At 36.5% G+C, this 12,170-nt stretch overlaps 2 protein-coding genes across 2 annotated transcripts; one reads left to right on the forward strand and one right to left on the reverse strand.

Annotated features, from left to right (window-relative positions):
* Positions 1-270: 270 nt before the first annotated feature.
* LOC108469735 (uncharacterized) lies at positions 271-1,222 on the forward strand. The gene has a single exon (XM_017770750.2). It carries the CDS (start codon positions 328-330, stop codon positions 1,045-1,047), a length of 720 nt encoding a protein of 239 aa, XP_017626239.1. The 5' UTR covers positions 271-327; the 3' UTR covers positions 1,048-1,222.
* Positions 1,189-6,249, reverse strand: LOC108469734 (probable polygalacturonase). Its single transcript, XM_017770749.2, has 5 exons — positions 5,612-6,249; positions 3,897-4,017; positions 3,371-3,545; positions 2,702-2,772; positions 1,189-2,062 (listed from the first exon to the last, which is right to left on the reverse strand). The coding sequence occupies exons 1-5, from the start codon at positions 5,948-5,950 to the stop codon at positions 1,422-1,424; spliced, it is 1,347 nt and encodes a 448-aa protein (XP_017626238.1). The 5' UTR covers positions 5,951-6,249; the 3' UTR covers positions 1,189-1,421.
* Between the last annotated feature and the right edge of the window lie 5,921 nt (positions 6,250-12,170).

A 12,170-nucleotide genomic window follows, 5' to 3' on the forward strand; every position in this document is an offset into this window, starting at 1 on the left:
ATTATAACATTAAAATAATATAATAATTTTATTTATTAAATTGGTGTGATACTAAAATTATAATATATTAATTTATCAGTGTCATGACACTTCCAATTATGTATTTTATTAGTTATGATGTCATTATTATGTTAAATTAATTCTGATAAATAATAATTAAATAAGTACTGTGTCCTCCATTCAATCTCCAAAGCCACGTGTTGGGTCACCCCTATTGACCGGTTCGGGCACCACCTCCTGTTTCCAAGTCAAAACCACCGGTCCTGACACAGCCCCTTATATTAATCCATATTTCATGCCTTCACCAAAAATCCTTTTTACAAGAAAATGGCTAGACTCGCTTTTCTCTTCACCCTTACTTTTCTCCTCTTCACCTTCTCTCAAGCCCGCTTCATCACATCTGAATCCCAACATGATGTCACCCCCGAAAAATCCGTTACCGATTTTCCCGAATCCGACCCCGAATCCGCCATCCTTCTCCCCAGCGAGAAACCCCACTTTGAACCCCCCAAATTACTCGACTTCAAGCACGATGATGATGCCTCCGGCGTCGCCTCCGTTCCTTTGACCAAGATCAGTTTTAACCCTGTCAACCGCCACTTCCCAAGGCGTCCCTTGATTCCGTTCCGTCACAAGCACAACTGCCGTTTCCATAAACGCTTCATGCCTTTGAATCCACGCTTCCATCAGAAACGCTTCATTTCTTACGGCAACGACATGATACTGTCCGACGAGAGAAGTTTTGACCCAGAGTCACGCGGTGTTGTTCGCCAGATCGAGGCCAGATGGGGCAGTTTTGACGATGATGGCACCGAGTCTAAGCATCATGTAGGTTTTATGAAGCCAGATCACCATGACCACGAGCACCATGATGAAGACCATGACCACGAGCACCATGATGAAGAGGATCATGAGGAAGAGCATCACCACCACCACCACCATCATCACCACCGCCATCATCACCGTGGAGAGGAAGAAAGGGATGAGACAGAGGAGCAGGAGGGCGGGTTCATGGAGAAGTTCCGCAAGTATTTTATTCATTTTTGAATATACCCTGCACGTTATCTAAAATGATCATAGTGATCTAGTGTTGTATCTATCTATATGTTTATTTGGGAAATTTTCACTTTCTAGTTACCAGCCCTTAGGGTATACGTGCATATTTACTATTTAGTGTGCTTTACTATGGGTTGTAAATAAGATTGCACTCGTTTATGGTGAACCATATGATTTTCCTTGTATTATAGTAACTGCACTGTGAGATTTCATATTGCCAGATCACTAGTTTTGTTGTTCTGTTTTTCATGAATTTTTTTACTTGTTGCAATGGAAAGGTTTAACCTGAATATTAAAGAATAAAAAAGAGACATAAAAGGGTTAAAAACAGAGTAGAAAACTATATTTTATAACATGAATGAATCTTAGGAATGGCTGGCGCATGAACCACTCTGTTCTACGCTGGCGAGTTCAGCGCATGGCCGTGGGCTAACCTCGATTGCAGCCCCCCTTATGGCATTGCAGTTCCAGGAAGGAGGTCTTGGTCCAGTCGTGCCCTGGAGGGTAACGTTTGAAAGACAGATGCCGGTGAAAGTGGCATTCTCGATGCCATGCATCCAACCTGCTCGCTGGACATTCACACCCCAAATGTTCTTTAACGTAAGGTCCTTGACATATGGGAGGGCGTTTGGATTAAAATTGTTATCAGGGTGGTCGCCGGTGTCACCTGCTACTTTTATACCTGTTCTGACGTTTTCCATGAACAGTTCAGACACTGTGATGTTCTTTATAACCCCTCCCCTGCCGATGTTAGTCTTGATGTGAACACCAACTCCGGAGTTGTAAAGATTTATGTTCTCGGCCAACACATTCTCCACTCCTCCAGATGTTTCACTTCCCACTGCAACTCCAGCAAATGGGGTTGAACCTGTTACTCGCCGAACAGTGATGTAAGAACTGGGGCGTCCATAAGCAATCCCGTATTCATCCCACCCACTCTTCACTGCCACAAGGTCATCCCCGGTAGAAATGAATGAGTCTTCTATGCAGACATTGGAGCTTGAATCTGTACCAATGAGGCATGAAAGTATAATAATTAAAATCTCCAAGAAATTTCTCCATTCCAATAAACAGATGAACACGGAAAAACTGATCCCTCACATAATATTACCGCGTTCATTCTTAATTACAGCATGGGAATCAATTAATGAACATAGCCATTTTTCAGGAAATTCCAACCGATAGCTTTTACAATATAACATATATATGCAGGGCAAGGAGCAAATGATAAACATCCCACTAGATTTCATTCAGATTTGAAAATTACACCTAATCAATCAAAAACAATTCCTTTCTTCAATTCCTTTTCTAACATTTGGGAAGAGGGTCATCAGAATCAATGTTGTCAAGGGCGCCAGGTGCACTCGAGGCACTAGGATCTCTATATAGCCTGGGGTGCAAGGCGCAAAAAAAGAGCTCGCCCGAGTAAAATGAGACGTAACCATATAAAATATAAATATACATGTAAAATGTATATGTTTTATGAAAACATATGTAACTAATACATATAATTAATAAGTTATATGAGTTTTACACGCGGTGCAACATTATCAAAACTGCCTTAAGTGCTTGCTTGAGTGTGAATATCAAACCCTAAGTAAGATGAATTCAACAAATAAAATTACTTCCGTTTTCTTTCTTTTACCTGGATCAATCCCATCAGTATTTGGGGAGTCAGGTGGAGCAACAATGGTAACATATCGAATAACAACATCGCTGCAAAGAAGAAAAAGGTATCTAAGTTATGATTCTAAACATGCAATTCTTACTAAGTATAAAAATACAAGAACAGCCAACAAAGTTACACCAATTAACGCGATCATAATAGCAAATCCAATTACCAACTAATTAACTCTTGCTACAAACTGTGCTATAGAAACACCTTTGGAGCACCCTGAAATGTGCATACCTGCTTTCCTTCATCTCCTTTATTGTTAAATGTGACAAAATGCAAGGCTTGGAAATCACCATAAAGGAAGAGGAAATGTAACGAAATTGAAAAAGAAAAGGACAACAATAATGATTCAATTTGTCTTAAAGGCAGAGTTCCTGTGATTTTCATTGCACAAAAAATGGGGTTTTCTTGCAGACTTTCATGTAATAGTTCAACATTGGTTTTGTTAATGGAGGACTAGAACTTTTAAACAGATAAGAATCATATGATCAAATTGTAAATAAGACCCTCACTGACTTAAACAATCTATAGCGACACCAATCTACAACATAGTCAAATCACACCTCTCAAATAATTGTATGGCTTATAAATTATATCAAGAAGTAAATCTTTGGGTGTAAGAATTAATGCAAAAATTACCTGCAATAAACAGGATGAATGTTCCAGAAGGGGGAATTTCTAAAAATCACATTGGAAATGACCATGCCTCTGGAATTCACAAGTTCAACGAGACTTGGTCTTGTAAACTGGAGAGTCCTCTGCCTCCACATGCTCCACCAAATATCTCCTTGACCATCAATTGTGCCATTCTCACCTGTTATAGTTAAAACAAATCATGGTAATTAAAGTTGAAGTTACATGAACCGTGATAATAGAACACAGACATGATAGATGTGAGGAGCTATTATTCTCCAGCAAAATTACAGAAGTCTGAATTACTTGCTATTAACCTTAGTAAGATAAAACAACATGAAGATCCATGATAGTAAATCATGTTGTTCTCAGTGTATGATAGGCTTTTGTAGTATATAGATAAGTATCTCAAACATAAGATTCATCATATTTAAATGACTCATGATGGTTAACAGAATACAAAACAAATATATCTAAAACATGTGTGAGGCAAGCTATCAGAATGATCGACCACATTGATATAAATACCTACCAGTTATCACCACATCTTCCAGTCCATCCCCATGAATAAAGCTCATATATCTTCCTCCAGGGCGCTCCCTTCCCCTTCCATAAGATGGCAAAGGAGCAATTAAAGGCCAATTTGAGGTGTCCTGAGATATTAATCCAGGAAGAAAATTATATGCAAGAAGCATCTCCAATAAATCTTACCATATTAAGAGAATAGCAGTGCGATGAAGTTTCTGAAAACTTTCAAATTAGGAGAAATGCTTCAACAGGGCTTCAAATAGGCATGATGAAAGAAAAAAGGAGACTAGTGGAGAATAAATTGATCTCTTTGATATAAGAACATCTTTGTGGTCAAGGGAGAAAATAAGAAAAAAAGAATTATGTTATTCCAAAGGACAAAGACGATCATCAATTCCTAATGAAATGGATGTAGCAGTGGCCTGCTAAAAACCCATAGTTTTTACTTGATCCGGGATGCATGATGTATATGCCATTACAAAATGATCTATTAATCTGCTAATAAGTCGTTTAATGGCAGTTCCATCTACTGCTCCTATGAGGCTGCCTTCATAACGTCAAACAAATAAGACATCAATTTTTTATTTAGTTCTTTTATGAAAATCAAATGGTGGTTTACCAAATGAGAAGCAGAACCAGCCACAAATAGCCATATTTTCTCCCATAAACTAGGCCACCATTACGACTAGTTTTCAGCATGTTATAACCCAAGTAGAGTACATGATGACTCCATTCAGTAGACTTCAAGCAGAAAGGGATTTCAGACAACTAAATAGAAAACATGGTTCTCTGGTGATTAGAAGAAAATAACAGTCAAAAACCAATGTGTGGGATATGATTCTCCAAACACCCCCAAAAACTTGAAATGACTTGAAATTTTGAATATACACATCATAATTGGATACTGACACCTAAATCTGACAACTCCTTTCAAGTATGACCATAACCACTTATTTTTCCAACATCTAACAATATCTTAGTTGAAAGCTATTGCGACATCATCCATTCAGATTGTCTATTACTACTGTCCATTAGGAAGAGTATGATTTTATTATTTAATTAATAACACCAACACTGTAACAGGACTGCATTATATTATTAATCTAGACTAGATATGGCAACAAGTTGGACAACAATGCCTGCCAGCTATTGAATGAGAACTAAAGAAAAAAGAAAACCCAAAATATCAAGCACATGCAACTAAACTATGGCAACCGACAATATTTCTCTCATATCTTAACAATGCTGCAGGACCCACTTCCATGGAGACCATCTTCGCCACAAAGAGCGTCGCAATAAAAAAGTCATTTCAACTATATCGTACAAACTACACTTATTATATTTAACACTATAATGCAACCAAAACCCAAATCTTTAAAAAAGTGAACAAAGAATAAAGAAAAACAGTCATATAGAAGAATCAGTCTTTGCAATTATTATTATAAATTATACTAGTTCATAATTAAAACCCAGATTACAGCTTTCATTACCATTTTAGAAGAAAAGTACTTTAATTTAACAATGATCAATTCATTTCTAAGATTCAACTCACTCCCATTTTCCTCACAATTAAACCTTACGTTTGAGTAAAATACAGCAATTTTTTTAGCAATATTAGGAAGGGAAGGGTTGGAATAAAGATTCTGTAAGATCCAAACTTGAGTTAAGACTCTGATAATACTAGCAAGTAATAATCACTAGTTAAGAGACTTGAGTTACCTGAGTGGCTTTGATAACAGCACCTCGAGCCAAATAAAGTGTCATATGACTAGTAAGATTGAAACTGCCGGTTAAGTAGACTCCAGAAGGCACAAAAAGTAGCGTGCCGCCTCTCCTTCTCAGATGCTGAATCCGATATATAGCTTTCCGGAATGCTATGGTATTGAGCGTCTGTCCGTCGCCGACACCACCAAAGTCCGTTATCGATATCTTATCGCCTCTTTCCGTCATAGGTACAATCCCCGAGCAGGTTGTCAAGTCCCCATAAGAAAAGTGAACCCAAAAAGAGGCTTCAAGGAAGAAGCAACAAAGCAAAACCGAAGCCAATGTACGAAACATTCGGGTTCAAATAGAAAGAAAAAGAAAGGAAATTTATTTGGAGAAAGGACAGAAAATGAGTTGATGGAACACTGGGCGTGGATACGGAGATGGAGACAAGGAGAGAGCTCCAAAGGGTTTCTTTCTGCTAATTTTTTTAATTAAGAAAAGGAAAGTTTGAACTTTGAAGTAAGGATTGGGACTTTATCAATTTATCGCAAAGAAAGGCCGGAGAGAAGTAATGGTTGAGGTGTTGATGCCTTTGGTTTTGTGGTGCGTGATCCGGCTCAACTCTTAATTTTAAGATTTCTTTATTTTTTATGTTTAAAATGTTTAATAATAATAATAATTATTATATATACTTTTTGACTTAATAATAATAATAATAAAGTTAAAATCATATTTTGATATCAACTTGCTCATTCCTTTTTTTTATTTAGGTTAGGTTTTGAATTTGTTAACCCTTCTTACATTAAAGTTTGAGTTTTTTTTTTCATGTTTGGTTTTGAACTTGACAAATGTTCTCACATTGGAATTTTAATTTTTTTATCCACTTAAACATTGAAAACCTCAAAGTTTAAATCTTAATTTGGGAATAATTGCCAAGTTTAAGCTCGAATGAGGGAACAATTGCCAAGTTCAGGGCTTAACTTAGACCAAAAAAAAGTTAAGGCTCCAATGTGAAAAAATTACCAAAATTAGACCCGATTTAATCATAATAAAAAATTATATTATATATTGATAAACTTATTTCTCAAAATACGCTTTTTGGGCAATTTTGATATTGAGTATCAAGTTTAATGTGTTGTCAAATTAACACATTAATTCATACACTTTATGTCAACATGTCGAGAAGAGTTGAAATCTACAAGTGTCAAGTTTAAGGATAAAAGGTTAGACTAGCATATTTATTTTGTCGTTGGACCAACCAACTACATTTAATGCAATGGAAGTCGGTCCTTATGGTGATCGCCTTTCACTATATAAAAATTCAATCATCCTTTTTTTTTTCTCTCATCAAAATCTTCGCATACCCTCCAACACTCAAGCTTTCCAACTCTACAAAAAAAATGCTTTTACATATTTTTCGAGAGAAAATGGTCTACCATATTATTAATTATGCCCTCAACATGGTGAAATCTCTAATTGTTTTTTTAATTATAGAAGAATTATTTTTAAGATTTTCCAAATTTTAATTTTTTTTTTTGGTTTTTAACAATTAGTATTATCTTTAGGTCTGACATAACTTACACCTCTCGGATCCCAATCTTCATATCTAAGAATGTTTGTAAGATGTCAATTTGTCCATGGCATATAAAATGGAAAAGTTCCATGTCATTTTCGGAATTGCTTTCCATTTTGGTGAAAATATGGAGGCCGAAAATAATTACATTCCATTTTCCATGTAAGGAAGAAACAATTACTCTCAAAGAGGTCACTTTTATAATTGACATTCAAATTAATGGAGAGGTAGTAATTGGACCTCGTGGCATCAAATTAGAGTTAATGTGTGGGCAATTATTAGGTGTTATGCCATCAAAGGAGAGGTTGAAAGATTTACATAGGTACCGATTGAAGTGCACATGGTTGGAGAAACTTGTCAAAAAATATAAAATTAAATTGACAATGTCTGCAAGTGTACGAGTCAAATTGTAATATAGTTTAGTTTACAACGAAACACTAATAAATGTTCCGAGGATCATACCCACAGAATTGCAGATTGGAGAAACTATTATAAAATCAATTGTAGAAAATAATTACTAATTTAATTGAGTCACGAATTAGTAGTGTGAATCCAAATTAATATTTTAATTAAACTAATTAAATTAATTAACCTAAATTAACCTAATGAAATTTCCTATTCCTAGTGTTGACAATGTGAGCATCTAACCTACAATATAAAATCCCTAATTATTTAATTAAAAAATTAATTATCATCGAATGAGTTATTTACTGCCCTTAGCTAATAATATCCTTACGATCTCATCCTCACTAAGGATTACCACGTAAGTCACCCTTCTGGTCTCTTCCTAGGCATATGAATACCCTCCCAGTCTCATCGCTTGGAAAAAAAAATTATACACGGCAGGATACTCTTCTAGTCTCACCTATCTAAATATTCTATGAAGGGCATCACTCCTTAATATACTAAGTAATCTTGAATAAACAACTAATTTAAGATAAATCAGCTTAATACCCGAATCATGCGAGATTTGGAATAAGCAAAATAATTTATTCAATTATTCATACAAACACTAATTGATAAGGTTAACAAAAATTTAAATAAAATAATAAGAGATAAGAGACAACTTGTAATATCCTGAAATAGAGCCTAGTCAGAACAGTGGTTTTGGGACCACAAATCCGATGTTGAAATATTTATTTTATGATTATTATGAGGTCTATAATATGAGAATATGCATGTTTTAAAGTTTCATGAAGAAATTTTATGAGTAAGGTGTCCAATTGAAAAATAAGGACCAAATCGAATAAATTGTAAAACTTGGATTCTAGAAGCAATTTGTATGAAATTGCTTTATATTAATTAATTAGAAGGTATTAAAGAGCAATTTTCCCAATTTCTAAGTTTTTGGACAAAAATAGGCATGTATGGATGAAATTTTAAAGAAAGAGCTTAAGGGCATTTTGGTCATTTGGCTAATTATTGAAATAAAATGGGAAAATGAAGGAAAAAATCAGCCATTCTTCTCCCTCATCTAGCTGAAATTTTCAAGCTCTCCATATCTAGGGTTTTCAACATTTTCAAGCTCAAAAGTAAGTGCTCCCAAGTCTCGTTTTTAATGTTCTTTGTATTTTTGAAATCCCGTTAGCTTACTCTCTCCATTTCTACCCATATTTTAAGTTAGGGTTCATGTTTTCAAAGTGACCCATATGTGGCATGTTTATTCTTTGATGTTTTATAGAGGAATATGAAAGTTGGATGTGTGTTAAACATCTTTTCCTAAGTGATTTTCATGAAAAACCCTTAAAAGGACCTTTTTGCAAAAGGTGTAAAATATGTGGTAGAAATGTGAAATAATGGAAAAATGTGGGCTGCCATAAGAGGGAAAAACATTCAGCTAGGCTTGGGTAGGGTAGAAATTGCATGCATTTCATTATACGAGTCTAGGGACTAAATCGTAAAAATGTGAAAGGTTAGGGACAAAACGGTCATTTTGTCTGAGGGTGAAATTTAGACTCGAAAGGAATAATGTGAGGTATTAATGATTCATTTTTATTGTTATAGACCCCGAGGAACAAATTTCGGAGGTCGATCGAGGAAAATGAAAGGTTTCGGAATAACCGAGACGAATACCAGGTAAGTTCGAATAACTTAAAGTAAACTCATAATATACCTAATTGCATGTTTTATGAATGTATTAATATTGTATTTGATGATGGCATGAAAATCCATGAAATGTGTTATTAATAATGACATTATGATAAATGTCCCGGTTGAAGTTAAAAAGGAAGTCTAATGGGTAAACCATGATTTACATATGATTTGAGATCCTACATGTGTTACAGAAAGGATTTAGCCCGGACGGGTAATCCGTTGATCTCAAATATAGAAAGGATCTAGCCCAGACGAGTGTTCCTTGAGTGATCGAGCCTCCCGAAGAATATGTGTGCATTGTGGATTTAGCCAGGACGGGTAATCCGATTAGGGTCTGAATTTAGCCAGGACTGGTAATTCAGATTTGAGCTTATTAAGGGTGTTTGTCGCTATAAGGGATTTAGCCTAGACTGGTAATCTTGACATCACCTTATGAGTTGATATTACGGGGGATTTAGCCTGGACTGGTAATCCCGCCATAAGATGACAGGTTCACAGGAGTGTGTACATGAGATGATCGCTCTTATGACTTGACGGTAAATGGGTAATCCATCGAGATTTCCAGGAAACTCAACGGGATTAACATGAGATATAAAAATGAAAACGTTGAATGATGAGCTCATCTTAGACAAGTTACATGGTGTATTGTTATGTGACTATCTTGTTGATTGAGTGCATGTGATAGGGAAACATTCATTGCTTGTTGGTCTTATTGCCTAATATAGTTGCATGCTAATTAATCGGTAAGTTTACTTTCCAGTTATTCGGGCTTACTAAGCATGTAAATGCTTACCCCTCTCTTTTCCCTGTCTTACAGAGCTCGAGGACTCGTAAAGATTAGAAAATGGTCGGAGATTCAACATACTATCATCTTGTCCAGCTTTGGTATATAGGTACTTTTATTTTGATCAATGGCATGTATATGACTTTTGTTTATTTTGTGATATGTGTCATTTGATTTGCCAATATGAAAGCTTGTAAAGGTATACATGTTCACTTGTATATGGCCATGGGAATTATCTCATTTTGATGTGGGTTATGACCTACAAATTGTGCATGTTTATTTTCAATTGTGCTAGTGAGGATGAAATATGGCCTACTACATTTCCATACATGTAATGTGACCAAATCACATGGGATGACTAGGTCATAATTGGAAATGAGTAATAATAATGAGCCAATCTTAAAAGTATTTTAAGCCATAGAAATCCTTCATACAAAGGGAATAACTTAGCATGTGTAAAATCGATGAGATGAGGTTTACATGCAGTGAGGTTTATCAAGGTCATTCAATATGTATAATTAGGCCTTATTATGTATTATGGGAACCTATAAGAGTATGGAGATGATAGAGGGTGACCAAAGACTTGGAAAATAGCCTAACAAGGTCCACACGTGTGTCTAGGTCGTGTGTGACACACAGATCACCCCATGGGCATGTGGTATGGCCGTGTGTCCCATGCACCTAAAAATTTTAAGTTAGAATGCATGGTAGTATACATACGGGTAGAGACACGGCCGTGTGACTCAACTATGTGGAGGGAATGGTCTAGCACACGGGCTTGTGTCTTGGCCCATGTGCCCCTAAATGCATGCTGACGTCATAAACAGAATGCTCGAGTTTTTGGACAAGGGCATGTCTAAGCCGTGTGAAGGACACGGGCCAGGGACACGGGTGTGTGCTTGGCTGTGTGAAAACCCCTGTAAGTTCGAAATGGAAAATAATTTTTAGAAATTCAACACGGGTGTACGACACGGGCATGTCTCAAAGCACACGGGTGTGTGAGGCTTAACCTATTTTCTAAGAACTTTCTCAAGTTCTCGGTCTAGTCCCGGACCCTTTTCAATATATGACTTGGGCCTCGTAGACCCATAATAGGGACACTAAGATGTTGTTTGAATTGTTTCAAATTGGAACAAAATTTTATAACCCGTATTACCCAAAAATGTTCGAGTACATGTCTGGTAACGCCTCGTACCTAGTTCAGGTCTCAGGTATGGGTAAGGGGTGTTACATTTAGTGGTATCAGAGCCATGATTTAGTTAGTTCTAGGACTACTGTAGAGAGTATTGAGTTTCGCTATACATGCCATTATACGAACATTGATAGTGTGACATCTCCTAACTGTTTAATTGTCTTTGAATATAGTAAATGTCTTCCAATCAAGCACAACATGAGTCTGAGGAAGCCGAGAGCCATGCTTCATGTTCCGTACAACAAGTTGTTTCTACTAGTAGTAGAAGGCCTATGTCTGAAGGCTAAGAAGAAGCCAGAGTCGTCTTCTTTGACATGATGGACGAGTGGTTTGGGGATTATTTAAGAAATCACCTCAACATACCACGACTTCCCCTGCCCCCTAACCAATCTGATGAGGAATTGCCACGAGGTATGGCACTTGTAAGAATTGGTAAAACCCCTGTAGACAAGCTTAGAAAGTATGGGGCTGAGAAATTTAGAGCTAAGATTGTTGATGATACTGAAAGAGCCGAGTTCTGGCTCGAAAATACTACACGAGTATTGGACAAATTATCGTGCACACCTGAGGAGTGTTTAAAGTATGCTGTATCTCTTCTAAAGGATACTACATACCACTGGTGGAAGACTGTATCTTTAGTGGTACCAAAGGAAAACCTCACTTGGGAATTTTTCCAGGCAGAGTTTAAGGAGAAATACATCAGTCAAAGGTTCTTGGATTCGAGGCGGAAGGAGTTCTTGGAACCCAAACAAGGAAATAAGACGGTATCGAAATACGAAAGGGAATTCATGAGACTAAGTTAATATGCAACTGAATGGGTCCAAACAGAGTTAGAAATGTGTAAACACTTTGAGGAAGGTCTAAATGAGGAAATCCAGTTATTGATTGGGATCCTTGAGATATGAGAGTTCGCTGCATTAGCTGATCA

Source organism: Gossypium arboreum, chromosome 8 (genome assembly GCF_025698485.1).
Source record: "Gossypium arboreum isolate Shixiya-1 chromosome 8, ASM2569848v2, whole genome shotgun sequence".
Lineage (NCBI taxonomy): Eukaryota > Viridiplantae > Streptophyta > Magnoliopsida > Malvales > Malvaceae > Gossypium > Gossypium arboreum.

Bases quoted from the DNA above. Each gene is read 5' to 3' on its own strand.
- LOC108469735 (XM_017770750.2), top strand. From the start codon at position 328: ATGGCTAGACTCGCTTTTCTCTTCACCCTTACTTTTCTCCTCTTCACC.
- LOC108469734 (XM_017770749.2), bottom strand. From the start codon at position 5,950: ATGTTTCGTACATTGGCTTCGGTTTTGCTTTGTTGCTTCTTCCTTGAA. The intron at 4,018-5,611 runs GTAACTCAAGTC...TTAATATCTCAG, and splicing joins CTGTTATCAAAGCCACTCAG to GACACCTCAAATTGGCCTTT. The intron at 2,063-2,701 runs GTAAAAGAAAGA...TCATTGGTACAG, and splicing joins TACTGATGGGATTGATCCAG to ATTCAAGCTCCAATGTCTGC.